The 26034-nt window shown below is 58.6% G+C and overlaps 5 protein-coding genes across 7 annotated transcripts in view; 4 read left to right on the top strand and 1 right to left on the bottom strand.

The window, feature by feature from the left end:
• Positions 1 to 5: 5 nt before the first annotated feature.
• Positions 6 to 6283, top strand: VSIG10 (V-set and immunoglobulin domain containing 10). Its single transcript, XM_058037104.1, has 8 exons — positions 6 to 102; positions 315 to 599; positions 3245 to 3526; positions 4271 to 4564; positions 4645 to 4755; positions 5369 to 5381; positions 5494 to 5654; positions 5752 to 6283. Exons 1-8 carry the CDS (start codon positions 18 to 20, stop codon positions 5817 to 5819), a joined length of 1299 nt encoding a protein of 432 aa, XP_057893087.1. The 5' UTR covers positions 6 to 17; the 3' UTR covers positions 5820 to 6283.
• Positions 6284 to 6856: 573 nt separating this feature from the next.
• CFAP73 (cilia and flagella associated protein 73) lies at positions 6857 to 9307 on the top strand. Of its 3 annotated transcripts, XM_058036840.1 has the most exons (7): positions 6864 to 6941; positions 7394 to 7529; positions 7641 to 7745; positions 7817 to 8017; positions 8113 to 8334; positions 8604 to 8759; positions 8856 to 9300. In XM_058036840.1, exons 1-7 carry the CDS (start codon positions 6883 to 6885, stop codon positions 8949 to 8951), a joined length of 975 nt encoding a protein of 324 aa, XP_057892823.1. In that variant the 5' UTR covers positions 6864 to 6882; the 3' UTR covers positions 8952 to 9300. The 3 variants fall into 3 exon arrangements, with proteins under 3 accessions (XP_057892822.1, XP_057892821.1, XP_057892823.1); XM_058036839.1 differs by having other exon boundaries at positions 6857 to 7529; positions 8840 to 9307; XM_058036838.1 differs by having other exon boundaries at positions 6857 to 7529.
• A 4-nt stretch (positions 9308 to 9311) lies between these two features.
• On the bottom strand, positions 9312 to 14734 carry DDX54 (DEAD-box helicase 54). The gene is made up of 20 exons (XM_058036837.1): positions 14679 to 14734; positions 14054 to 14195; positions 13897 to 13967; positions 13629 to 13814; positions 13491 to 13540; positions 13341 to 13382; positions 13014 to 13109; positions 12800 to 12921; positions 12604 to 12665; positions 12351 to 12482; positions 11915 to 12125; positions 11527 to 11661; positions 11090 to 11311; positions 10927 to 11000; positions 10615 to 10812; positions 10312 to 10457; positions 10126 to 10239; positions 9935 to 10039; positions 9683 to 9786; positions 9312 to 9603 (listed from the first exon to the last, which is right to left on the bottom strand). The coding sequence occupies exons 1-20, from the start codon at positions 14715 to 14717 to the stop codon at positions 9380 to 9382; spliced, it is 2475 nt and encodes an 824-aa protein (XP_057892820.1). The 5' UTR covers positions 14718 to 14734; the 3' UTR covers positions 9312 to 9379.
• RITA1 (RBPJ interacting and tubulin associated 1) lies at positions 14716 to 17996 on the top strand. Its single transcript, XM_058037252.1, has 2 exons — positions 14716 to 15035; positions 15159 to 17996. Exons 1-2 carry the CDS (start codon positions 14716 to 14718, stop codon positions 15676 to 15678), a joined length of 840 nt encoding a protein of 279 aa, XP_057893235.1. The 3' UTR covers positions 15679 to 17996.
• A 1439-nt stretch (positions 17997 to 19435) lies between these two features.
• Positions 19436 to 26034, top strand: part of TPCN1 (two pore segment channel 1) — a 42165-nt gene continuing 35566 nt past the window's right edge. Inside the window, exons 1-2 of the mRNA XM_058037223.1 lie at positions 19436 to 19548; positions 19730 to 20303. Coding sequence (XP_057893206.1) covers positions 20192 to 20303 — 112 coding nt within the window. The 5' untranslated portion in view covers positions 19436 to 19548; positions 19730 to 20191. The remainder of the gene's footprint in view (positions 19549 to 19729; positions 20304 to 26034) is intronic.

The following is a 26034-nucleotide window of genomic DNA, read 5'->3' as shown; positions in this document are numbered from 1 at the left end:
GGCAGCGGCGCACAGCCATGCAGCGGCTCGGCGGGATGCCGCCGGCGCGGCTCGTCCTCGCCCTTTGCTTCTGGAGGCTGGTGCCGCGCCGGGAGGCCGCAGGTAGCGCGGGCTGAGGGGAGGGGAGCAGGGAGCTGTGTCCCTTTTCCTGATCCTGCTGTGCGCTGGTGCTTTTTAGTCACCTCAGATGTCCCTCAGCAGTCCCGTAAGAAGCACCCCAGAGGGCTGACACAGAGCAGGTATCCAGGTCTTTGCTGCAGAAGGCGGCTTTGCCCATTCCCTCCATCCCTTACGCCCTCCCCTCTCTCTTGTAGGAACAGATGAAGTGGTTTTTGGGCAGGTGGGAGGAAACATCCTCCTCTTGTGCCGCAACGTGTCCAAGGAAGCCACCGAGGTGGTTTGGTTCCAAGGGGATCCGCAGTCCTTCCCGCCTCTCTTCTCCTCGAGGGTCTCCTTCCCCCCCGATGTCCGCTTCTCCCTGGTGGACAACAGCTCCCTGAGCATCTCCGAGCTGCGTGTGCAGGACGAGGGCAACTACACCTGCAGGGAAGTGCTGAACAAGACGGACCACGAGCACAGGGTGCAGCTCCTGGTGGCCAGTAAGTCATGCCCGAACTGGGCTTCCTCCCCTCGGCCTCCCACGTCCCCAAATTCATCTGGCACTGGTGGAAAGATAATATTTAGAAAGTGCAGACGGCTTTACGGTGCAGAATCTCTCTCACATCTGCTCACAAGCACGAAAATGTGAGTCCAAATGTTCTGTCACAGATCTAGCATGTGGAGGGGAAATGGCAGCTCTCAAGTCCTCACTGTGTCTCTTCTTCATTGCTGGTGATAAATGAGTTTTTGGGCACATCTTCCATTCTGTGTAGCTATTCCATGGGGACCTTTTGCCTCTGAGTCTGGCTGACTCGAGTCTCCATAAACCTTGGGGTAGGGGCTGCTGCTTGCTGTCTGCTTTCCCTTGTTTGGGATAGATGTGCTGTGCCGTCCTTTAGTGGGAGAACTCTTCCCGACTTAGAAGTCTTACATTGATGAAAGCACGAAATTCCTCAGGTTTATGTAGGAGCAGTGTCCTGGGAGCGTACCTGTTATCAGCACAGGGCAGTTCTATCAGCCCCTCCTCCCTTTTCCATGTCTATTTCATCCATTCATTCCCTTAGAAACGTTCAGAGCACAGGTGGAAGTCAGGCTGGAAAGCACTCCAATTAATCATTCCTGCTTTTGCCAGGGAGCCATTTTTTGCCCTGATGCCTCATGTATTCCATGGGAACAGTCCCCTCCAGATCTGGTGCTGCTCTTAGTGCCCTCAGGATTGAGAAGAGGGAAAATCTGCTGCTTTTTGGTGCTCTGTACTCCCTTGGCCCTTTCCTTTCTTGCTGCTCTTTCCATGTGTGAGACCTGTTTGCCTTGAGGGCGTTCCTTCCTTCTACCTGTGTGTAAACACTGCACCTGTTCTGCACAGATTAACCTCTTGAAAGTTTACAGGAATAAAAATTCTCTTCCTGCAGCAAGGAATGTGCAGATGGGGGTGTGGAAAGGTTGAACCCCAGGCTGCTTCAGGGAGTAGATATGTAGGCACTGGGATGAGAAGCCCCAGATCTGGAGCAGAACATCTGGGAGCACCACATATTTATGTGGTGCCAAGTGTTGGTGCTGCACTCTGAGCTTCATTAATTAGTCTGGAATTAATTGTATCACTAATGTCTGAGTACAACAAAGGTGATGTGGGCGTAGCCTTTGATAGGTGAGGAGAAGATTTCTGGAGATGCTTTAGCTCAGCAGCAGAATCACTAAAAGTTAGAAGTTTAACCTCTGTATCAGAGCCCCATTTTTTACAACCCCTGTTGGTAGAACATCTTATCCTGGCCTGGAGCAAATTTTGGACTTGGCACTGCTGTGGAAAAGCCTCCCAGGACATGTAGAGGTTTTGTGTGGGAATAACCAGCTGACAGCCCATCCCATGGGTGGTACCAAAATGTTCTCTTTTTGTTGGAAACTGCACTTTGACAACCCCACAAGCAGTAAACATTCTAGTGACAGGACAAAGGTGCAGCCCTGCCTTGGGCTGTGGTTCTGTGTTTGTTTTGGATGGGAAGCACCTGTGAAGGAGACGTGCAGTTCCACACCTCCAGGGATTCCTTGGCACATCTGTGTGTGGGTTGATGCAAGAGCTGTTGGCTCTCCTGGGGGTCAAACCACAACAGCTCCTTTTTGCTGGTGTTGTGTGAGGTTGGGAGGGTGGAGATTTTTATTTGGTTTGTTAATGTTGTGGGAGCAGATTTCTTTAGACAGAGTTGTGCTGGGAGAGCCTGGGAGTTCAGGATGTAAAGCTGATGGCTTCAGGGGACTGTTCTGAGCTCAGCACAGAAAGTGCAGCTCTGGCTGGGCATCCTGGAGGGGCTGTGTCCACCTGGACATCCTGGAGGGGCTGTGCCCCATTGATGTGGGGCAGTTTCTGCTGGTTCAGGCTGACAGGTGCCCTGTTAACCACAGCCAAGGTTTGGGGTCAGTTTGATCCTCCCCAGAGGTGGGACACAGGGAGTGTTGCAGAGAACTTTCTTGCCAGAGTTGGGTGGTTTCAGAGATCACCTGAGGTGTGTGTCCAGTTCCTGCAGAGACCAGCCCCAGGAAGGTGTGTTCTTGCAGCCCACGTGAGGGTTTGCCATGACGTTTTTTTAATTAATTCAAGTAATTTCAAAGTCTTCTGACTAAATGCTCCCCAAAATAAGCCTCAGACATCCCTCTGACACCTCTGGTGTATGGGGCTTGTTTTGGTTGGATCTCTTGGTGGGGTCTTGTTCAGCTCTGCATTGGGCACAGTGTGTTAATGCTGCCTGGATCAGAGTCCAGAATCCCTGTGGCTGTTAAATCAGCACGTGTGTGTGTGGATCTGTGTGTGCACGGAGCAGCTGGGAGAGAGCCAGAAGTGTGCCTTGCTCTCAAGTGGTGACTCAGTGGTAGCTGTGCCATGAGCACCAGGGCAGTGGGATTCCATTTTCCTGCTGTGTTTATCTCATTTCCATTGGACAAAGCTGTGGCAATAATTTTTTCCCTCCCTCAAGGCTTGGCTGTGGGGACTGTCACAGCCCCTCTTGGTCCCTGCTGGTTGTCACTTACAGCTGTGCACACCTGGGGCTGTGGGATGCAGGTCAGGGAGCAGGAAAGATTTTCCAAGGGGAATGATGACAAATGAATTCCAGCCCTGCAAGTGTTTCTGACCACGTGCTGTCCTTGCTGATAGATCCACCACAGGCATCCCCAAAGTGCTGGGCTGAGAGCTCCTCGTCAGGGCAGATGCTGCAGCTGTTCTGCAGCTGGCCTGGAGGGTACCCCCACCCCACCCTGCACTGGAGAGAGGAGGGGCAGGACTTGGAGAACTCCAGCTGGGTCATCAGCTCCACCAGCTCCTCAGACACCCACGTGGAGACCCTCAACAGCTCCCACCTCGCCCACAGGAAAGTCTTCACGTGTGTGGGCAGCCACGTGGTGAAGCAGGAGCAGCCTGCCTGCACTGTGGAGATAAGTGAGTGCTTTTGCTGCCTCATTAACTGTAATGAAGCTGGTGAACGGGGGCAGGTGGGTACCCTGGGCATTCCCTGCTCTCCAGAGCACTGAGGAGGTCAGGGAAGGCAGGAGGTGGCATGGCAGGGCGCAAGTGCAGCAGGAGGCACAGGTGTCCATCATGGCAGAGGTGTAGCTGAGCTGTGTTTTGTGCCCATCTTCAGGGGCCAACAAATTTCACCCCAGCAGTGTTTTCACCTGTGGAAAGCTCCCACACACCTGTGTGACAGTGAGAGGTGATTTGGGGGCTGTGGGCAGCTTGAGATGAGGTTTGGCAAGGGTGGGTTTAAGAGCTGTGTGTGCCCTTCAGGCATCTGAGTGGCTGATGAAAATCTGGGCTGTGATTATCTTCCAAGGGTTGTCAAGGCTTCACAAGAGCTCTGCTGCTCCCAAGGGAAATAATCCCTGGGCTGCTCTTCTCCTCTCTGCCACCTACCTGCTGGCTGCCCTCAGACCATTTTTCCCTGGGGATGTGCAGACAGGTGTCAGAAGGGACTGAGCTCATGAAAGCTGCTCAGGTCACCCCTGGGGAGGCTCCTGAGTGAGCCAAATGCCAAACCCATAGTGCTCAACTCCCAGACTCCCGCCTGCCTCCCTTCTGTTAATGATTCTTAATCAGCCAGAAGCTTGATTGCTCGTTAGGTTAATTGCCTCCATTCCCTCCTTGACTCTTGTTTTTGTTTCCTTTTGCCCCGGGGCTGTTCAGAACTCCCTTCCCTGGAGTCTGAGCCCCCTCAGACCTGCTTTGTGGGAGACAACGTGACCCTGACGTGCCGGGTGACCGAGAGCACGCCGGCAGCTCGGCTCAGCTGGCTCAGGGACATCTCCCAGCCCCAGCAGGAGATCCAGCCTGGGGGGAGGTTCCTCATTGCCCAGGAGGGCAACGTGTCCAGGCTCACCATCCAGAACTGCTCCCAGGCCACCGATGGGGGCTGCTACGTCTGCAAGGCCCAGAACCCCGTGGGGCTCAGGGAGCTCTTTGTGTGCCTCACGGTGAAACGTGAGTGGGGCTGTGCCAGGAGGGCCTGGGGGCGCTGCACACCTGGGAATTCCTCATCCATCTGTGTCCCCTCTCTGCAGAGCCGGTGAACATTGTTGGGGTCGTGGGTGCTGTGGTGGTGCTGTCCCTCCTGGCTGTTCTCACCGTCACTGGGGTTGTGTTGTACTACAATCCCCTCCTGTGCCTCAGAGGTAAGGGTTGGTTCGTCCTTCCTGGGGCTCTATCCCTGACCTGCTTGTCCCTCCCTGCATGCTGGAGTCAGTCAGGGTTGCCTGTGCCACATCTGGGCAGGTCACCTCCACATCGGTGCCTCTGCTTGGGGCTGCCAGTGGCCATCTGGGGGAGGCACAGGGTTGGCAGGGCTTGTCCAGTCAATAAAACCAGTGGCACTCCCAGTGCTGTGGTAATCACATATCTTCTGAACAGAGAGAGACATAATTCTCTCCCAGGATTTTCCTGGGAAGCTGTGAGAGAGCTCAGAGTAAACAATTCTTATCTTAATCTCTGCAGTGGTTGTGCATGTGTGGAATGTGTTATGGGGATTGTTTACCAAAGTGTGATTCCTTAATTGGACTTTGGTGATGGTGTTTTAATTCATTGATCAATTAGTTCCACGCGTTTGTATCAGACTGTCTGGCAAGGCTGATGGGTTTTTCATTAGTATGGCATAGTGTGGTAACAATAAAGCATTGATCAGCCTTCTGCAATCACAGAGTCAATGCTCATGATTCCCCATGCAGGGGCACACTGCTGCCATACAGAGGGGCAGTTTCTAATGTTGTCTCTCTTCTCTCTCCCATTCAGGTGCTGCATTCAGGTGAGTTGACTTTCCTCAGCCCAGTTCCTTGTGGCATCACTGCTCAGCCTTCCTGTAGGGCAGGGAGGAGGCTCTCCTCAGCCTTTCATCCAGCTTGCTCTGCTGTTGCCAGGAATGCAGACTCAGGGGATGTCCTAGTGCTGGTGGACTCTGAAGATGACGAGGAGGGGAAGGGGTCTGAGGAGGCCCTGAGCAGCTGCACCGAGCACGAGGCCATGGCGCTGGTCAGTGGGAGCAGGGCCCAGGCTGCTCACCTGAACCACCTCACAGAAGGTGAGGAGCCCCTGCTCCCTGCTGAGCAGCTGCCAGGGAGGGAGGAATCCTTGCTGGCTGTTGTAGCTGAGATGCTGCTGCTCTGTGCCCTGTGTAGGTGATGATGATGAGCTCCACAGTGGGGTCTCTGCACAGGATGTGAGAGAAGAGACACGAGGCTCATAGCTCCTATCCCTCCTTGAGGAAGCACACGGAGCTCCAGCTGGAATCCAGCATCAAGCAGGCCCTCACTGTGTGTGGCTGAGCACAGCCTGTCAGTGTCCTGTCCCAGGACACTTCAGGCGCCTCTCTCTTCACCTGCCACTTCCACAGTTTCACTCCATCCTTCTCCAGCCTTGTTTCTCCATTTCTTCTGTCTTCCATTTTCCTCTTTGTCTTGGGTGTTCCTAAAACAAGGTGGCACCCAGCACAGGCAGAGCATGGGAACACCCCCTCACTTCAATGCCTGTGACAGACTCGAATTCCCATATGGGATTCTGGCTCAGTCCCCCTGAGCAGCTCTGGGATGGACAAAGTCACCACGGGGCCACAGCAGTCCTGGGGCAAGGGGAGAAACAAGGGCTGTGTGGGCAGGACATGGCTGACACTGGCCCTGGGAAGGCTGAATTGTTTTTATTATAAATATTTTTCCCCTATTCCTTCTGCAGTGTTGCTCTGTGTCCAAGTCAGGAGTTAATCTCTTCCTTGTGTGGGTGCAGGGTAACGGGGACATGAGCACACATATGGGGGGACAAAGGGGACCTGACAGCTTACAGGGGATCTGATGGCCCATGCAGAAGGGAAGCTCTCCTGGGACATGCAGAGAGAGGCGGGGTCTGTGCTGTGGGTGAAATTGAGGGGTCTGAGCCATCCCTGGGTTGTCAGAACAGTGTGAGCTGGAGCAGGCTGAGGGTGGGCTGGGGACTGTGCTTAGGGTCTGGCTGTGCACAGTGCTCTCTGGAGGGCCATGGAGCCTCAACAGAGGGTTCTGAGGGGCTGGAGTGGGGTCTGAGGGCTGGAGGGAACAGAGTGTGGGTGGAAGGATGGGATGGTTTGAGAGTGGGAGCCCCGCAGCAAGCAGCCCTGGTGCATTCCCTGTGCCCCGCACCGCGCCCTCGGAGCCGAGCCAGGAAAATCCCCGGGAGCCGCGGGAGCCTCTGGCTGCCCCTGGCAACTCTGTTGTGCTGCCAGCACCTCCTCGGCTGTCCCGATCCCAGCTCCTCCCGGGCGAGGAGGAGGCACCGCCGAGATGGAGCCGGAGCTGGAGGCGCGGGTGCGAGAGGCGTTGCGGGACAAACTGCGGCTGCTGTGAGTGACGCCCCTGTGCCCTCCAGGGACAGGTGACCCAAGGGCTGGCACCAGGCCAGCGTGTCCTGTGTGCCCCATGATCTCAGTTTGTGTTCCTATCTCCGGGTGCCGCTGCCAGGATGGCTGTCAGGGAGGAGAGGACACTGCAGCCATGGGCTGGGGGCAGGCAGGGGGATTCACGGGTTCTAACAAGAAAGCTGAGGTTGCGGTGTGACCTGTCCTTCCCTGGGGAGCAAATTGAACAAAGATGGAACCAGCTCCATCTCGCTGGTGCTGGGGGACTCCAAGCAGGGGAGGCTGAAGTGGGAGGGGTGGGCAGGAGCATGAATGCAGGCAGGGCTCAGCCTGAGTGGTCCTGACCCCCGGGTGAGCGGGCCAGGCACAGCGGCGGCCCCTGGCAGCCCTGCCCGTGGCACGGTGGCAGATGCCCTGCCCAGGCTCTCCCTCCGCAGCCCGGCCGAGCTGCACGCAGCCCGTGGCAGGACGGGGACAGCGCGGGGCCCCGCCACGCTCCCTCCATCCACCCGTGTGCTGCTGAAGAGGCGGGAGGCGGCGGAGGCGGAGCGGGAGCTGCAGAACCAGCGGCAGGTGAGGGCGCTGCGGGTGTGCCCGGGGACAAGGGGCTGGCAGGGGTGTCCCCAGCTCCCCTCGGGTGCCCACAAGCCTGGGCGATGCTCCAGGCCCCCTGTCGTCCCGCAGGAGTTCCAGCAGCGGATGCAGCGCCTGGCGCAGCGCCGGCAGCAGCTGGCCCGGAGGCGAGAGCAGCACCGCGACGCCGTGCTCAGATTCCAGTCCTTCCTCAAGGTGCCGGGCCGGGGCCGGGGCGGGGGCAGGGCCGGCCGGAGGGTCCCCGCTGACCCCGTGCCCCGGTGCAGGCGGCGGCGGCCCGGCGGGAGCGGGAGCTGCGGAGGGCGGACGAGCAGCGGGCGCGGGCGGCGGCGGAGCGAGCGGAGAGCGCCCGGCTGCGGCGGGAGCTGGAGCGGCTGCGGCGGCACCGGGAGCGCCTGGCCCGGCGCCTGCGGAGCCTCCGGCCCTTCGGGGACTACCTGCGGGACGTGCTGGCCGCGATGGGCCAGGTGAGCTCCTGCCGTGCCATCCTGCGTGTCCCCAACCAAGCCCTTGGAGGGGTCATCCCTGCGGCCTCAGCAGGGATCTGCCTCCCACTGCCCAGTTCCAGGACGTGCCGGCCATGCTGGTGCATTTGGGGGTGCTGGCGGAGGTGCGGGCAGCCCTGGCACGGGAGGCAGAAGCCGGGCAGGAGCAGCTGGCCCAGGGCAGGGCACAGCTCCAGCGGTACCGTCAGGAGAGCAGCACCCAGCTCCTGGGCACCAGGAACGAGCTGGCACGGCTCCACACACGCCTGGAGGCTGCCCAGCGGGACGTGCGCCAGTGGGTAAGGGGGATGTGGGGTGCCCAGGGACCCCCAGGGAGAGGGGCAGCAGTACAGACCCCAGGTGTGCTGCACAAGGAGATGCCCAGTGTGGTGGAGGTGCCAAGTTGGGCTGCACCCTTCTGAGCTGAGCTGAGGATCCCCACTTGCCCAAAAAGCAGCAGCTCTGCATGGGGGGGGATACACAGCCAGGACTCCTGGGTTACCCAGGCCTGGCCTGGGGGGCACAGAAGGACACAGGGCAGTGACCAGGGGCTCACTCTGTCCCCCAGGAGTCCTGCTGGACCCACATCCAGAGCACAGCCACCCAGAAGACCCTGCTGCTGGGGCAGATCAAGCTGGCTGTGCTGAACCTCTTCCAGCAAACCACAGCACAGCTCAGGATCCTCACAGACAGAGCCCAGGACACGAAGGCCCAGTTGGACACGGTCAGCACAACCCTCTCCCCGGGGCAGTGGGGCTGGGGACTCACAGGGGCACTTACACCCCAGGATGGCTGTGGCATCAGTCTCTCATCTCCACAGGTGCTGCTCTGCATGAAGGCTCTGTCTGACATCTGTGCCACCGGCGCACACCCACAGCAGCACAGGAGTGTCAGGCTGCTTCAGGGCCACAAATAGCCCCTGGGGACTATCTGCCTGCTCCTGGGGCTGGAGAGAGGCTGCCAGGGCCAGCATGGAGCCACAGGACCCCTCTGTATGCAGGCAATTCCTGCAAGTCTGGAAACCCACGTCAAGAGGCAACACGGACAGCAGTGGCACAGTCACACTGGGGTGGCACCACACCCAGGGAGGGCCAGGGCACTCCTGAGGTTCCCTCCTGCACAGAAGCACCCCAGGCAGGAGGACGAGGAGGAGAGAGCTGCTGAAGGTGCTTCACATTAAAATACACTCCAGCTGTGCAGCACAGCACCTGCTTCTTCTTGCATCTCTAGGGAAAGAATCACCCCAAGCACGCTGCTTGGAGCAAGGACAGACAGAAGCTGGGATGCAAAACCAACGAATATTTACTGTCCCTTGCCCAGCTGCCACCCCAGGCACCGTGTGTCCTACATCCTCTTCCTGAGCTTGCCCTTCCTGGCGGGGCCGGCGCGGCGGCCGAAGGCCATGAGCCGCAGCTCCTGCACGCGCTGCCGCCCGCGCGCCCGCAGCCGCTTCAGGCCCCCGCTCTGCAGGAAGCGCTGCTTGGCCGCCTTCTTGCGCCGCTTCAGGATCTGCTGCTTGTTCCTCAGCTCCGAGCGCACCCTGCCCTGCGCCGGGCACTGCGTGGGGCCTGCGGGGGCACAGGGCTGTGCTCAGAGCCAGGCTGAGGGGAACAGGGCAGGGCTCTGCTGCTTGCTTTGGGTACTCACCCTGCCCACGCCTGTGCTTCCCTCGGAACTGCTCGCTGCTGCGTGGCCCTTCCTCGTCCTCGTCCCGCTCGTCAACCTTGTACTTCTGCTTCCACTTCTCATAGCTGGGACGGGCACGTTAAGGGAACACGTGGGGACTCCTCCCTTGACCCCACTGTGCTCCCTCCCCTGGCAGGGGATGGAGCCCTGACACACAGGTCCAGCCCTGCTCCCGCAGTGCCCAGGCAGGCAGCAGTGCCCATGGCAGGATACAGGTTGTTCTTGTAGGAGCTGCTGATGTAGCGCCCGCTCTCCGTCCGCACCTTCTTCTTGTCCTCCTGGCCCGTCTGCCCCACAAACCGCTTCTTCTTGCGGTCCCTGCGAGGGACAGAGGGGTGGTGGGACCGAGCAGTGCCACCCCCAGCACTGATTCCCCCTCCAGCCCATGGGCAAAGCCCACTCACCACTTGAGCAGCTGCTTGTTCTTGTTGAGGTTGTGGTTCTCGTCGCCCATGAGATCCAGCACGGCCCCGGCCGCCTGCTGCTCGAAGGCGCTGCCCTCGCCGCCCACGCTCAGCCTGCCAAGGGGGGTGATGAGAGCAGCCCCCACACAGGCTGGGGGCACAGCAGCAGGAGCCCCCCAGACTTACCCCCGCTCACTCTCAAAGTCCTTGGGCCGGTAGGGGATGTAGAAGTCCTCAGCCTGCTGTGCCGGCTGCTGTGGCTTTTTCCTGGGACCATCTTCTCCTCCTCGGCTCCGTTTTCGTTTCTGGCCCCCCACATTGGAGAACACGTCCTGTTAGGGACAATGGAGGGTTCAGGAGCCATGTCCCCCCAACATCCCCACAAGTCTCTGCACCAGCCCCCAAACCCCAGCACGATCTGGGCCCTGGTGCTGCCAGCACCGGGCCAAGGCAGCTCTGCAGCAGTTCCTGCATCCGTGACCCAATTACCTGGAGGTCTTCCTGCTCTCCTTCCCCATCCTGGGGCTCAGGAGGGGCTGGGCACATCCCCTGCCCTTTAAGTGCTGCTGCCCGCTTCTCCTGCTGCCCACGCTGGAACTTCTCAATCAGGGCATGGTCGTGGCGCCGCTTCGATCGCATCACGGTGCTGGCCGGTGTCCGGGACGTGGCGTTGATCTCAAAGATGGTCTGTGCCCAGGGCAGGAGCATCATTCCCAGTGAGCCACATGGGCATCCCATCCCATCCCATCCCATCCCATCCCATCCCATCCCATCCCATCCCATCCCACTGTCTCAACTCACCGCCTTGGACTTGTAGCTCTTAATGCTATCCACCAACTTCAGCCTTTGCAGCTCGGTGTCCTCGAAGCGAGCTCCTGGGGCAGTCAGGCAGGGACAGGGGCACAGATCAGTTTCATGGGGAGGGCAATGGGGTCCCCTCCCTCAGCATCCCCCCGGCACTCACTGAAGAGGGGGTGCATGCCCAGCTGGGACACATCCAGGTCCTTGGCCCTCTTGATGGACTCGGGCGAGGGGCCGGGCCGGGAGCGCAGGTACTGCTTGTGGGCGTTGTCGGCGACGCGGCGGAGGCTGCGCAGCTCCAGGGAGCTCTCATGGTCCGTCAGCAGCAGGCATTCCTCATCATCCACCAGGCTCTGGGGCACACGGCCCAGGACATCGCCAGCATCTGCAGCCCAGGGCACAGCGTGTCACCTCCCAGCACCCAGCCTGTGTTTATCAGAGCAGAGCTGCCAGCTCCAGGGAGCTCGGCACTGTTCAATCAGCAAGCCCCACACACAGGGTGTATCACAGCCCCCAACACCCCATTTTCACCACCACAAGACCACAACCTCCAGCAGTGGCCAAGGAGAACACCCCAGTGGCCCCACAGCCACCCCTCACCTGCAGGCATCTCCTGGGCCCCGGCGAGGACGAGCGGGCGCCCCAGGAAGAGGTGGAGGTCAAACACGTAGGGCATCTCGTCAGGAGCCACCAGCGAGTAGGCAGTGCCACTGCGGCCAGCCCGGGCCACACGACCTGGCACGGGCAAGAGGAGGATGGGAAACCATGCCCAGCCTGGCCCCACCCAGGTAAGGGATCCCTGGTGTCCCTGGCAGTCTACACATGTGACATTTACCACGGGGGCATGGCTGGCAAGGGACAAGGGGAAACTCTACAAGGAAGGTACCAATCCTGCTCCCAAGAACCCTCACAATCCAGCTGGGACATCACTGCTTTGTCCCCAGTCTGTCCCTCAATGCCACAACACAGTGAGGGCACTGGCACCCACCGACACGATGCAGGAACAGCTTGCCCTTGGCAGGGAAGCTGAAGTTGATGACATTGTCCAGCATGGGGATGTCCAGCCCCCGGGCAGCCACGTCGGTGACCAGCAGCACTGGGCACTTGCCCTGGGAGAACTTGGCAATGTTGATCTTGCGGGCGGTCTGGTCCAGAGAGCTGTAGATGTGGGTGCAGCGGATGCCCTGTGCTGTCAGCAGCTGGGAAGGGGAGAAAAGAATGGATGGATGTGCCCTCAGCAGAGAGACAGGGCCAGAGACTCCAGAGTGGCCACCTGGACCTCCAAATCCCACTGATGTGCTCCCTCCTCTCTCTGAGGGGTGAACGGATGCAGCACCTCCATGATCACATATTCTGGGATTTTTCCTTTAACCCAGTGAAAGCTCACTGCAGACCCCACATGGGCACCCCCAAATGCCACTCACCTCCCTCAGATACTCCGTGTGGTGCTTGGTGGCCACGAAGACGACGGTCTGGTCCTGGGGTTTCACCACGCTGCGGAGCAGGTGGAGCAGCACGGCCGGTTTGTCGTCCCCACGCACGTGGAAGAACACCAGCTGCAGCACGAGGGCAGCGCTCAGCCCCGTGCCACCACTGCCACCCTCGTCCCCTCCTCAGGAACAGGGGGATTGCAGGGGGTAGGGGGCACAAAGCCCCTCTTGAACTCCCCCATCTCACCTTGAGCTGCTCGCTCAGCTTGGACTCCACGTCCAGGCGGATCAGCATGGGCTCAGTGAGGCCTGTGGTGACACACAGGACATGGGTCACCCAGGGGTGTCCTGCTGGGGACACCCACTTGGCCAGCATTAACCCAGCCTGGCTGTGGGGCTGTGCCAGGTCCCTGTCCCCAGTGCCACCTGGCCCAGGTCCTCACCAGCCCGGGCAAACTCGACGAGCAGCTTGGGCAGCGTGGCGGAGAACAGCACGGTCTGGTGGCAGTCGGGGAGCCGGGCAATGATCTCCTGCAGCTGCTCAGCAAAGCCCATCTCAAAGAGCCTGCAGGGAGGGGATTTGGGACATGGCAGGTGCCTCCCTGGGCTTCTCATCCCTGTGGGGACACTGCCAGCCCTGGGGACAGCCCGGCTGACCTGTCTGCCTCGTCGAACACCACGTACTCCACGGTGTGCAGCTTCAGCTTCATCTCCACTGCCACGTGCACCAGGCGCCCAGGGGTGGCTATGATTCTGTGGGGACAGAGGGGGTGACAGGACCAGGCCGAGGGGGAGACAGTGTCCCCACACCATTCTGGGAGCAAGTCCCAAATCCACCCAAAGATGACACAATAGAGACCCTGTTGTCCCACAGGAGTTGCTCCAAGGGAACACCAGGAATGCCCATCCGGCACACCAGTGATGACCCCAGGTGGCTGGAGGCCATTTCCCCACTGGGTCCCCCCCTGTGCCCCAATCACTCACATGTCAGGGTTCTCATGCAGGGCAGCAAACTGGTCCTCCATCCTGTGAAAGAGGGGAGAGGCTGGGGTGGCACCGGGCAGCTCAGCCCCTCACCAGGTTTTGGGGAGGCTCAGGGAAGCAGGGATTGGAGGGGACATGGGGACATCTTACTTGTCTCCTCCCAGGATCAGGGCTGTCTTCAAACCAGTGAACTTGCCCAGCTGCAGGGTGAGCAATAAACATATTGGTGGGATGCAGAACCAAACCCATTGTCCCCATTGTTCCCACTCACCCCCGTGTCCCCTGTACCTCCTTGGTGAACTTGAGGGTCTGCAGGGCCAGCTCCCGGGTGGGTGAGAGGATGAGGGCGCGCGGCCCGGCCTGGCTGGGCGCCTTCAGCCGCTCGAACATGGGGATGAGGAAACAGGCCGTCTTCCCACTGCCCGTGCGGGCCATGGCCACCACATCCCGGCCACGCAGGATGGCAGGGATGGTCTGTGGGACACCACCGTCACTGTCACTGTCACTGTCCCACTGCCACCCCCTGGGGCAGGGACCCACCGCTGCCCAGGCTCACCTTCCTCTGGATGGGCGTGGGCACCTTGTAGCCCTTCTTCATGATGCCCTTGAAGACAGGGTAGCTGAGGCCTGGGGGAACAGGGACAAGTGAGGGGGCATGGGCAGGAGGGGACAGTCCCTGTCCCAGGGACAGCTGTCCCCTGCCTCACACTCACCCATGGACTGGAAGCCCCCGGATTTCTTCTTCTTCTGGTTCTGGGCCCGCACCATGGCCTGAGTGTCCAGCTCAGCATCAGCGTCGGCGCCATCGTCCTCCTCGGTGGCCGTAGGGAAGGCGGGCAGTGGGGCCGCAGGGGCCTGGGGACAGTGGGGGACATGGCTGTGGTGAAGGGTCAGGTCACTGCAGCTCTGCATTGCTCGTGTGGCAGGCAGGGCCACCAGTGCTGGTGACTGGGGGTACTGGGAACATTGGCACTGGGGACCCGGGTACTGGGGACACTGGCTCTGGGACATGGGTATTGGGACACTGGCACTAGGACATGGGTACTGGGACACGGGTGCTGGGGACTCAGGTACTGGGACACGGCTACTCAGGACACCGGCATTGGGACACTGGTCGTGGGGACATTGGTCGTGGGAACACGCATACCAGGAATACGGGCACAGGGGACATTGGCACTAAGGACACCGGTACTGTGGACACCGGCACATGGACACCGGGGCCGCAATACCGGGCGCAGGGACACGCCTCGCTCGGGCCCGGCCCGCCCCGTTCCCACCCCGCTCCCGTTCCGTTCCCGTCCCCGTCCCGTCCATTCCCGTCCCATTCCCGCCCGGTACCGGCGCCTGGCGTGGCTGCCGGCGGTTGCGCGGCGCCATGTCGGTCCGGCGGCGGATCCACGTGTCGGGGCGGGGGCGGAAGGGGCCGGGCCCGGTCCGAGCCCGCCCCGGGGCCGCGGCCATGCGGGCGGCAGGTCCGGCCCCAGCCCCGGTCCCGGCCGGGGGTGGCTCGGCTGCCGCTGCCGCCCGCCCTCCGCGGGGTCCCCGGGGCCGCCGCCGGGTGCGGCCGTCCTTCGTGGACGAGTCGCTGTTCGGCCGGCCCGCGGGGGCCCGCCCGCCGCCGCCCGCCTTCCCGCCGCCCTGGGCGGCTCCGGCGGCTCCCTCAGCGCGCGGCTCCCGGCCCGGCAGCCAGAGCAGGTGAGCCGCGCCGCGGGGCGCTCCCTGCGCTGCCCCATGTCCGTGCCCTGCGGAGCCCCTCGAGTCCCCCTCTGCTCTCCCCGCTGTAACCAGCCCGTGTTTCTCCGCTTGTCGCCCCGCAAGGTCCCGAAGCCACGCTCCGTCCTTCTGTGACGAGTCCCTGTTCGGTGCCAAGCCGCAGGGCGCTGCCTGGGCCGCTCCGCGGATGAGGAAGGAGGATGTAGCCAAGCTCCACTCGCTGCTCTGGAGCCCCCCGCCCGCCCCGCAGAGCCAGCCCGGCCTGTCCCCGCACAGCCGGGGCGCTCCCCTGCGGGCCGTCCATCCCCCGGCCACGTCCGAGCCCGGCCCCCGGGAGAAGCTGTGTGCCTGGAGACATCCCGGGAGCGATGCTTGCCCCAAGGGCTGGGCTGCGCCTGGCAGAGCACGCTCTCAGTCTGTCAGCCGGCTGAGCACCCCCCCGGACAGGATTCACCTTCCTTCCAGCCTCGGCACAGAAAGGTGGAGGAACCAGAGCGCTCCAACCACCCCTGCAGCCCCCCGGGGCCCGCGGGTGAGGGGTCGGTCCAACAGCGTGTCCGGATCTCCGGTGCCCAGGAATGCCAAGGCAGCAGGCGGTTGCTCAGCCAGACCTCCCTGGAAGTGATGCCAAGTGTCCCTCTGGATGTACACACAGCCTTAATCCACCTGAGGCCTCCCTGAGGCCAAGCCCTTGAGGACCCTGGGCTTTTCCATGGCTGGAAACGAAGGATGGGGCTGCTCCGTGCTGGAAGCCAAGCCAGGAGCCAGAGGTGACCACAGTGCTGGGAGCAGTGACCTCCTGGTTCAGGGCACACCCCATGGCACCAGAGCAGGAGAGCCTTGGTGGGAGCAGCACCCTGTGATGTGCAGGGGTGTCAGAGGAGGTTCCTGCTGTCTGGGAAATCCAGTGGGAGGTTGGAGCAGCAGGGAACAGGAGTGTCCCCAAGTGCAGTGCAGGGCCTGTCCAGGCACAGGGACATTGTGGGGACAGCAGGGGCTGTGCAGCTCCCAGGACAGGGGGTGCTGCTGGGGTGGGGTCCCAGGTGAGTCTGGCTGGGGCAGTTGGGGTCTGAGGACCCTGGCAGGGACCTTTGCTGAGAGGAGTCCTGCTCCATCCCACCTGTGCTTGTCCCTGCAGGAATGCAGGGCATCCCCCTAGTCTGACCTGTCCAAGGTGGTGGAAACCCCTAGGAATAGAGGCTACACAGCCTCTCTTCCCACTGCTCCACTGTTCTCCGGGTGGAAATTCTCCCTTTATCCAGTCACAGCATTTCTAGTTTGATTTTGTGTCTGTTCCTGAGCACAAACCTTGGCCCAGCCCTCACGGCCGCCTCCTCTTTGCAGGTATTGAGAGGCTGCTGAGGCCCTCCCAAAGGTTCCCTTCTCCAGGAAATGAGCTCCATTCCCTCTGCCTCCATGCACAGGACGTGCCTTGGTGTCTCCCTGCTGTCCTTGCTTTGTGCCACCAACACCTTATGGACTCCTCTGACAAAGCAGCACGAGCACAGAGGTGAGGAAAGCACTGCCCTGGTCCCAGGCTGGATGGGATTTGTGACACACAAGGACCTGCCCAGGGATTTTGGCAGCTCATGGTGATGAGGAGGTGCTGAGTAGATCCATAACTGTGTGCCTGGGGGTTGTGAGGTGCTCACAGCAGTGCCACGGTGTCACCGAGTGCTCCGAGACAAATCTGGGATCTGTGGGATGCTGCTGAGGGACCTGGGCACCTCCAAAGCTCCTCCGCTTCCTTTGCTGAGGTGGGAAAAGCAGCTCTGTGTGGATAGAAGTGGATAAAGGACATGGGGTGGGTGAGTGGGGTTTGCAGCCACTGCTCCCTGGGCAGGGAGGCTGCACTGAGGAGCTGCTGGGGTTAGTGGGAGTTTGGTAGCTCCCATGCCGAGGGAAACACATTCACCCAAGGACACACCAAGCTAGGTTAAGAGCATCATTCTGTCCCAGAAATGATTTTATTGCACCTTGAGCAGCAGCAGGATCAGGTCTTGACCCACTCCAGCAGGTGGAGCTGGAGCCAGCCAGGAGCCTGCACTGCGGGGAATTCCTGCTCATTTCTGGGCCTGACAGGGAGCAAGAATAACCTGACATTATTAAAATCTGAGAAGGTCAGTGAGAATCCTTGTGATTCACTCCAAGCTCTCAGACCTCTCCCTGTGCTTCCCACTGAGGCAATCCAGCAGCTCTTCTCCAGCTGGGGTAAAATTGGAGGGACAAGAAACAACGGTGGCCTTCTCAGAGGGAGAGGTTGGCAGTGCTGGTGTCCGTCCCAGCCTGGTCAGCTGTGTTTGGGATGTGGGCACACTGATGTGAAGGCTGCAGGTTTCACTGGGCTGGGAGAGAGCCCAGATGTGGTTTGGACACTAGATGGAGACAAGAGGGTTGAGGATTGACACAGGAGCAGGAATGCTGTTCCAGCAGCAGGTGGGAGATCCAGAGAGGCGAGTCCTCAGCAAACTGGGGGAACTGCCCTGGAGTCCAAGCAGCAGTGTGATCTTGAAGAGCTGGTGTCCTTGAAAGAGGAAGCCTCTTAAAATAAGGAGAGATTTAATCTGAAAATCAAGTAAGCAGTGGCCTGTGTGGCCAAGATTGGCCACTTTACCCCCACTGCTGTGCTCAGGGTCTAAGGAATCAGTGGGGGAAACTAGAGCCCATCTCATCAGCACATTTCCCTGTCCCACACTGGGCCAGGTTGTCACCAAGGCCTTCCAGGAGATCAGAACTGGCACTTCTTGCTATTTACACATGAGGATGTTGTTTAAGTATAAATGTGTTTGCATTTTGTTCCATGATTTTCACTCACATTGGTGCTTTACTGTTGCCTTGTCCTCTTGTTCTGCCAGGTCTGTGCAGCTCAGCACGAGACCAAAAGCTGCTCTGTTACTGCTGAAGCTGATGCTCGCGTGGAATAAAAACCACATTAAATCTGAATGAAATGAGGTGGGGGAAGTGTTCAGTTGTTTCCTCCCTGCAGATCCAGCCTGTCACTGGTGCTCAGCTCAGGCCAGAGTTGTTGATACAGAGGCCAAACCAAGCTGGGGATCCTCCCTGCTGCTGCTCTCGTTTTTCTGCCAGCTCAGCACTGACACAAATCTCACTCTCCACCTTTGGCACCACCCTGCCTTGTTGCTTATTGGGATTTGAAGCTGTGTTGCTGCAGGCCTGCTTTACTGGCACCAGCAAAGCACTGGGCTGGAGCGGGGCCCTCCAAAAGCAGCAGAGCTGACCCTGGCAGGGTTCGTGTCCTGCAGGACCTGTGGAGAGCCAGCGCTGCTGGATGCCCCTCACGGCCCCCACTGTGCCAGGGCACGGCTGGGCTGCACTCGGGCCCGACCCATTCCTACCGCCCGCGGGGCCTGCGCACAGCGAGGGCCCGTCTCCGTTCTTCCCGTCTCCGTGCGGCCCCGGGGGAAGCGGCTGTCCCGGCCCGGGGGGGAGCCGCTGTCCCGGCCCGGGGGGAAGCGGCTGTCCCGGCCTGGGAGGAGCGGCTGTCCCGGCCCGGGGGGAAGCGGCTGTCCCGGCCCGGGGGGGAGCCGCTGTCCCGGCCCGGGGGGGAGCGGCTGTCCCGGCCCGGGGGGAAGCGGCTGTCCCGGCCTGGGAGGAGCGGCTGTCCCTGTCTGGGAGGAGCGGCTGTCCCTGCCTGGGAGGAGCGGCTGTCCCTGCCTGGGAGGAGCGGCTGTCCCTGTCTGGGAGGAGCGGCTGTCCCGGCCTGGGAGGAGCGGCTGTCCCGGCCTGGGAGGAGCGGCTGTCCCTGCCTGGGAGGAGCGGCTGTCCCGGCCCGGGGGGAAGCGGCTGTCCCGGCCTGGGAGGAGCGGCTGTCCCGGCCTGGGAGGAGCGGCTGTCCCTGCCTGGGAGGAGCGGCTGTCCCTGCCTGGGAGGAGCGGCTGTCCCGGCCCGGGGGGAAGCGGCTGTCCCGGCCTGGGAGGAGCGGCTGTCCCTGCCTGGGAGGAGCGGCTGTCCCGGCCTGGGAGGAGCGGCTGTCCCGGGCCCGCTCCCCGAGCCGCTCCCGCCCGCGTTCCGCCGTTGCCCAGTGACCGCTCCTCTCCTCCTTGACTTGGGGCGGGGCCTCGGCGCAGCCAATGGCAGCCCCCGCTTCAGTCCCCCCCAGAGCCCACCCCCGCCACCTCAGACCAATCAGCACCCGCGTCTGTTTTGAGGGACAGCGCTTCTATCCAATGGCGAGGCGAAGTGCGTGAGGCGGGGAGTGGAGGCGGTGTTAGCGCGGATCCTCGGGCAGGGGGTGGGGGCAGGCTGTGTGCGCGGATTGGCGGGAGCCATGAGGTCCCGCCCCCAATGGGCGGGGCCCGTGCTGTAGCAGCCAATGGAAGGCGAGGGGCGGGGCGCGGAAGAGCCGCGTCGCTGCGGGCGCCGGTTCGGAGGGGCCGGGCCGGACCGGGCCGGGGGGTGCGGGGGTCCCGGGCCGGGCGGTCCCGGGGGGTTTGGAGGGTCCGGAGAGTCCCGAGGCCTCGGGCAAGGGAGGCTGGTGAGGAGCGGGTTCACCCAGGGCTGGGAGGAGGGCGCGGGGAGGGCGCCGGGCCGGGCCTCCCCATCGCGGTGACAGCGGCGTGCCGGTGTCCCTCTGGCCGGACAGGGACGCCGGCTCTGAGGTGTCCCCGTGGCGCCGTCCTGGGCCTGCCTCATCTTCCTTTTCCATCACCTTTTAGAGCGATCCGTGACCTTGTGGCATCGCGCAGTTCGCAAAAGCGCTCCGGGAACTTGATGTGCGCGGACTGCGGGCGGCCCGGGGCGCTGCGGGGCACGGGCGGAGCCATGTGTGCCCGGGACCCCTAGCGCCATGCCGGCCCTGCTCCCGGCGCCGCGGCACCTGCAGCTCGCCCAGGAGCGCTTCGTGCTGAGAGTCCGCTGTGCTACGAGCCGTGCCCCGGCCGGGAGGGACAGCCCCGGCCCCGCCGTGTGAGCTGAGCCCGCACGGACCCACCGAGCCCTCACAGCCTCACTGAGCCCGCAGTGCCCCGCCGAGCCCGCTGTCCGGCGCTGTCCGGAGATGGGTGCGCACAGCGCGCTGTCCCGGTGCCCCGCAGGCCGCCCCAGGCTCGGGCCGGCCCGGCAGAGCTGCTGACAGCCGCGCCGCCCCAGAGAGCTGCGGAGAGCCCCGGGCCGCCGGCATGGCGGTGAGCATGGACGATGATGTGCCGCTCATCCTCACGCTGGACGACAGCGGGAGCAGCGCCTCAGCCCCTCTGGATGAGCCGGACCGCGAGGAGCTGCCCAACGAAAGTAAGAGCGCTTTGGCGCTGCCCGCACGGGGCTTGTCGCGGTGGGGTGGCCGCTCTTCCCGTGGGACCGGCAGAGCTGGGCTCGGTGTCGGGGCTGCCCGGTAACAGCGGGTCCGGCTGCCGCTTGTCCTGCTTGTTTTATTGCTCACAGCTCCCTGTGACACCACGGGAGCCGCTCGGGTCCTACCAGTGCTTTTTCTATCACACAGTTTTGTCGTTTTCCCCATGACCTTAAGCCCTTTCCTGCGCGCTGTCCTTCCCTTGGCACCGTCCCACGGCACTTATGTCTTTTCCTAGCACCATAAACATCTGCGCTTTGCAAGGCTTGTTTTGTCTGTTTCTAGTTTACGTCCTGATTTTTACGAGAAGGGAAGTGTTGATAAATCCCTTCTACGTCTTCGTTGTGTTCTTATCAAAGAATCTGGAGTACTTTTAGACAATATGTGCTGTTCAGTGGGGCATAGCCAGCCTGTGAGCACTGGCAGGGGGAAACAGCAGCCACCATCCCTCAGAAGCTTTGCTTTTCTCCTTTGTGCCTTCATTAAAGCCCTCACCCTGCAGCAGGCTGGACGTGGCCAGCAGATGTGTCTGAGTGTGTTCACACAGTTTCTGGTTGGTGTTACCCCTCGTGGATGGATCTGTGCAGTTTGTCCAGCACATCCCCGTGACTTCCCATTGCAGGTGCACACACACAGGTCTTGTGATCCAGCCCTTGCTGCCACAGGCTGAACTTTTGGAACAAATGCTTTATTTCCTGGCCAGGCATCCCTTTTTTTTTACATTATACCTCTGTGCCATATTGCCTCTGAGATTTAATACCTCAAGCATTCCGTATGGCTTCTCAACCCAGGAATTAATTTTGGATAATCAAGATTCTTCCTCCCCCCCCCTCCTCCTCTGCCACCCCACAATACAGATCCCTGAATAAATTGCCCATTTGACTTTCTTTGAGCTCTGTTTTATCCTTGCTTCATCCCATCTGTTTGTCTTTTAAAGTTTAGCCCTCTATTTTAAGTTAAATGGAAGAGAGATTTCTTCCTCCATCCACGGGTGTATTTATAGGATTCCTTGTGACTAATTTTAATCACTCTTCCCTCTTTTCTTTGCCTCGCCTCCCATCCCTTCAAAGAAGAAGTTGTGTGAGGCTTAACAATTGCTTGAAGCCAGCATGACTGTGTTAAAGCAGAGGCATGAGAATGAATGTATTAATAAATAAAGTTCTCCACATTGAAATACAGGGAAGTTCTTTAGGGACCAATTTTGTGCTTCTTATAGGATCGCTGTGTGGTTTTTGAGAACTCATTTCCTGGCATCCTTCAAATGAAATGTCTCTTATTTGTGTGTTTTAATCACTGTTAAAGTTGGATTTGCTGCAGAAATATAAAGCTTATGCTCTGGAAGCAATGGGGGATGATACAGAACCTTCTGAAGTCAGGGTGGGATGAGGGATTAGGAGGGGAAAGTTGGCATCAACAACTTGAAAGGCACCTTTATCTCTGGGAAGCGGGAAGCTTAAATCAGGGATGGAGCCCAGTGGCAGCAGCACTGGCAAAAGGAAGCTTGTTTAAAAACCAGCAGTGCAGCCCAGCTTTTGCTGTTTGCCTGCACAGAAAATCTGCTGTGAAATGCAGCAAAGTTGTGTCTCGTGGAGGCTGTGAGGGGTCAAATGTGTCCCCTCTGCTCTGCCTCCCCTTGGCTGCCGAGGGCTGAAATGGCATTAACAGAACTGTGGGATGTCACCTTTTCAGCCAGAAGCTTTTATTTTCCAGGGGAAAGGTGTGAGAAGTGCTTCAAAGGGGAGAGAGGCTGCCAGGGTGAAGGTGAGGACACGGGGACAGGGAAGGTCAGGAGGCTCTTTCCTTCTGTCTTTGCCTAAACTCTCACAATTGAATATTCAGAATTTGGAGGAGCAGGTCTCTCATTACTGTGCCTGGCCATCATCATCAACTCCAGGGGTTTCAATGGCAGGTTGAACACAAAACTGTCACTGAGCTGTGTCCCCACAACAGGCAGTGAAGGACCCCCCATCCTCTTCCAGGTGACACCTGGGGAAAGACACGGTGGCTGTAGCTGCCTCTTGTTCTATCACATGTTTGAGGCTGCTGATAATTAAATCTCACCCTTGCTTTGTGTTCCTGTGTGCACAAACCCCTCTGAATTGCAGTCCATTCTCCAGCCTGTCACAACCATGTCACTGAGTGCTGTGTGCCTCTGGGCTTCAGTGGATCAGCTCTTGTGGTTTTAAGGAACTTCTTGTGCTTTTAAATTAAAAAAAAAAAATCTATCCATGGACTGGTTTTGTTCCAGTAAGGTCTTTGGATAAATGAATTTGTAGTTGTGGATACTTGGTGTTGATTGCCTGGAACTGGAGACAAGTTTCTGGGTTGAAATAAGTAAAAACAGGGTTTTCTGAAAGCAGGCCTGTAGCAGATGTGAAAAGAAAGGACTGAAGTGAATTCCTTTCCAGACCTTACAGGAGAGTCCTCTCCTGGGTAAGTGGGTGTCTTGGGGTTAGAATAAAAGAGAGCTAAAGGAGGAAAATTGTGTGGAAAATTGCATTCTTAAAGAAAATGTCCAGCTGCAAAAATTAATCTCCCAAATCCTCCAGCTCTTAAGCATTTAATGAGAGAAAATACTTGCATGGGGAGGAATATTAAACTCTGCCTTGCTTGGCTTGTGCTGGGATACAGGATTTCCAGGGAGCTCCCATCTGCAGCCACCACCAAGGGTCAGAATCCTGCAAAGTCGACAGGAATTCAGACCACATCCAGAAAAATGTGCTCCCCGTGGTGCTGATGGTTTTCTGACTGGGCTGGGTAATTTTTCTTTGCAGCTCCAGCAGCTGAAGGAGACAGGGAGAAGCTCTTGCATCACCTGGATGCACAGTAATGAATGTGAGCTGCCCTTCCCCAGCTCATCTTATCTGAGCATCTCACATAAACCCCAGTTAAGCTCCCCAGCCCCTGCCTGAGGGCAGTGACTAACAGGAGACTGAATTTCTATAGAAGGCAAGAAGGGAGATGTGAGCCTGGCTTGGCCCTTCCCAAAATCCTGTCCTGAGAGTGATGAGAAGCTGCCAGGGTTTAGTGATTTCCCATCCCTCCTGAACTCCTGGGAAATGTTTGAACAGAGCTCTCAAAACACCTCCTAAGTGCAGTGTCTGTTTCCATCCACAAAGGCAGCTTGGATAGCCTTGAAACTCCAGGACAGTGTCTCTCCTTGAGCTGATGGGAGCTATAAACACTAAATGAGTGCACATTGATTTATCCTGTATTAGATCAGGTACAAGATTCTCCTTTGCCTCCTGCATGGAAATTGCTGGAGCCTCAAGTAGAGCTGCAGTGTGTTCAGAGCAGAAAGTACAGCTCAGAGTGTTGTACATGGAACAATGGGATATTGTCTGTTTTCTCACACAATGGGTGATGGCAGGGGGAAAGAAGTCATCTTTCAACTCTGGTTTTTTTTACAAGAAAGCAACTGCATCTGCTCTTGAGGTAAAAATCTAATTATTAGGGAGGGGGGGGAGCAACTGCAACAGCCAAGAGTGATGTTTTCTAGAAGGATTGTTGGAAAATGGGAACTTGTGACTACTTTGAGTGAGGTGCAATCTCACTTTCTGCTGCCTGAAAAGTGAATTGTCAGGAAAGCCAGAGCCAGCCTGGCCTTTTGGGCAGGTGAGTTATTTGGGAAGGTGAATACATGCCTGGCACTGCTGGGGACGAGCAGGTGGCCCAAGGTGTGTGAAGAAAATGAGATTTCTCAGTTGGTGAGGTTGGAGGGGCTGCCCTGCAGTGCTGGGTGAGGGAAGCCCAGGGTGTTGGCAGAACAGTGTGTGCTGGAAGGGGCCCTCTGCCCTTGCCTTGGGACAGTTCCCTGGTGGGATGTGGGAAGGGGCTCTCAGCAAAGCTGTTCCTTTTGTAACTGGCTGCTGGACACTCAGGGGTGGTTCTGAACACAGAGTCTAATTACAGCATTAAAGGATGTTGTAGACACCAAACTTGTCCTTAAAAAAATCCTTTACTAAGCCCCAGCTAGACACCTAGGATTTGGAGCAGTTAATATTCTTTTTGAGGCACGTGAATTACCTGGATTTTGATGTGTTTGGTAGCCAGTGCAACCTGAAGTGACAGAAATCTCCTCTGTGTTGGATCTGGCTCCTGAACACGTTTGTGTTGGCAGTGAGAGGGTTAAACCTGTCCATGTATTCCACAGCTTCATCCCATCTGGTCATGGCATCACCTCAGAGAATCCTGGAATGGTTTGGGTTGGAGTGGCCCCAAAACTCATCCTGTTCCACCATCATGCCATGGGTGAGGTTTCCAGGTGTAAAACAATTCCTGAAGGGCTGAGGAAGCAGAGAACAAACACCTGAAGCACATTTCCCACCTCTGGGAAATGCTGCAACCACACAAACCCTTGGGACCTGTGCTGCTTGTGGAGGCATTCTGGCTTTGCTGCCTTTGGAGGAAAAGAGGCATTTCAGGAAGATTTAATAAATCCTGCAGGATCTGTAGGTTTTGATCCTTGTGTGGAAGCAAGGGTTGTTCCAGAGGGGCTGAGGCACTGGGTCAGAAATGCTGCAGCTAATTAAGGTGAAGGAATGAAGGGGATGAGGGAACAAGCTTGCTTTGGACCTGGCAGATCCCAAGATTTCTGACAGCCAGGCTCTTAAACAGCCTTTTGGATTATCTGGTGCCTTTCTTGGATGCTGTGCAGGATATTTCCTCACGTCATGGCCCCTGGTTCTACCAATTTGCCTTTAATTAGTTCCAGCAGCAGCAGCAGTGCTTCTGCTGCTGCCTTTAGAGGTGAAACATGGCCAGAGCACAGGACTGGGGGCTCATTTTGGGGAGCAGCTCCTCCTTGCACCTAGGGTGAGTCAGGTAATGCCACTGTGGGTCACAATCTCACCTGGGAAGTGCTGATTGCACCTGGTGCAGGAGTGGACAGGCAGGCTTCATTCCTTTGTTAGGAGGAGGTGCTGTTTTGCATTGCTGTGCATGATTCATTTTTCTTAATATGCACCTGCTTAAAATTTATAGAGAGTGGATTTTTTTCCAAAGCACGAGTGGTGGTTTTGTGGTGGATTGTTGGTTCTGCCTCTGAAAGTCTCATTTCTCTGACCTAACAGCCTTGCATTCTGCAACTTCTGCCAGGGCTCCTCTAATCCTTTCCTGGCCTAGATGACTTAAAATGAATGTTTTAAGCAAGCAAAGCGAAGCAAAAGCTGCCTCTGAGATGAGTGAGGGGTGAAAATCTTGGAAAGGGAAACGAACACCCAAAACATAAGGAGATTATTGTTTTCTCCTTCAGTACAATTCGTTTCCCTGGGTGATGAGCTCTGTAAGCTCAGAGGAAGGAGGGAAATGCTGCTTTTTTAGAAGATATTTGGGATCTTTTGCCATGATGTTAGAAATAATGAAAAATATTTCTGCTCTGAACCTTCCTCTGGGATCTCACTTGTCCTGAGAACTCAGGTTTTAAGGCAGGGCTGTGCTCAAACACTTGTGTAGAGCTGGTGCCTTTCTTTGATGAGAAGGAGCCCTGTGTTGTGCAAAGCTCAGCAGCGTTTGTGTGGAGACATTCTCACCGTGGCTCTGTGGTGCCTGCAGGGGAAGAGCCCCAAGCACAGTGAAGCACCAGGAGGTATTGAGGGCTGCAGTCATTGTGGGTATTTTTTTCCAAGCCTTCCTTGTTTTCTGAGCTCTGCAGGAGAGTGGTTGGCACAATGC

This window comes from Melospiza georgiana, chromosome 18 (genome assembly GCF_028018845.1).
Source record: "Melospiza georgiana isolate bMelGeo1 chromosome 18, bMelGeo1.pri, whole genome shotgun sequence".
Taxonomy (NCBI): Eukaryota; Metazoa; Chordata; class Aves; order Passeriformes; family Passerellidae; genus Melospiza; species Melospiza georgiana.
Note: the sequence above shows the minus strand (reverse complement) of the source record. Positions and strands in the feature narration are given on the sequence as shown.

Coding starts and splice junctions, on each gene's coding strand:
- DDX54 (XM_058036837.1), bottom strand. CDS start 14,717: ATGGCGCCGCGCAACCGCCGGCAGCCACGCCAGGCGCCG. Junction 12,666..12,799: donor CGTCGAGTTTGCCCGGGCTG/GTGAGGACCTGG, acceptor GTGTCACCACAG/GCCTCACTGAGCCCATGCTG. Junction 11,662..11,914: donor GCTGTTCCTGCATCGTGTCG/GTGGGTGCCAGT, acceptor TGCCCGTGCCAG/GTCGTGTGGCCCGGGCTGGC.
- VSIG10 (XM_058037104.1), top strand. CDS start 18: ATGCAGCGGCTCGGCGGGATGCCGCCGGCGCGGCTCGTCCTCGCCCTT. Junction 3,527..4,270: donor TGCCTGCACTGTGGAGATAA/GTGAGTGCTTTT, acceptor GGGGCTGTTCAG/AACTCCCTTCCCTGGAGTCT. Junction 5,655..5,751: donor CCTGAACCACCTCACAGAAG/GTGAGGAGCCCC, acceptor TGCCCTGTGTAG/GTGATGATGATGAGCTCCAC.
- RITA1 (XM_058037252.1), top strand. CDS start 14,716: ATGTCGGTCCGGCGGCGGATCCACGTGTCGGGGCGGGGGCGGAAGGGG. Junction 15,036..15,158: donor CGGCCCGGCAGCCAGAGCAG/GTGAGCCGCGCC, acceptor TCGCCCCGCAAG/GTCCCGAAGCCACGCTCCGT.
- CFAP73 (XM_058036838.1), top strand. CDS start 7,269: ATGCAGGCAGGGCTCAGCCTGAGTGGTCCTGACCCCCGGGTGAGCGGG. Junction 8,335..8,603: donor AGCGGGACGTGCGCCAGTGG/GTAAGGGGGATG, acceptor TCTGTCCCCCAG/GAGTCCTGCTGGACCCACAT. Junction 8,760..8,855: donor CGAAGGCCCAGTTGGACACG/GTCAGCACAACC, acceptor TCATCTCCACAG/GTGCTGCTCTGCATGAAGGC.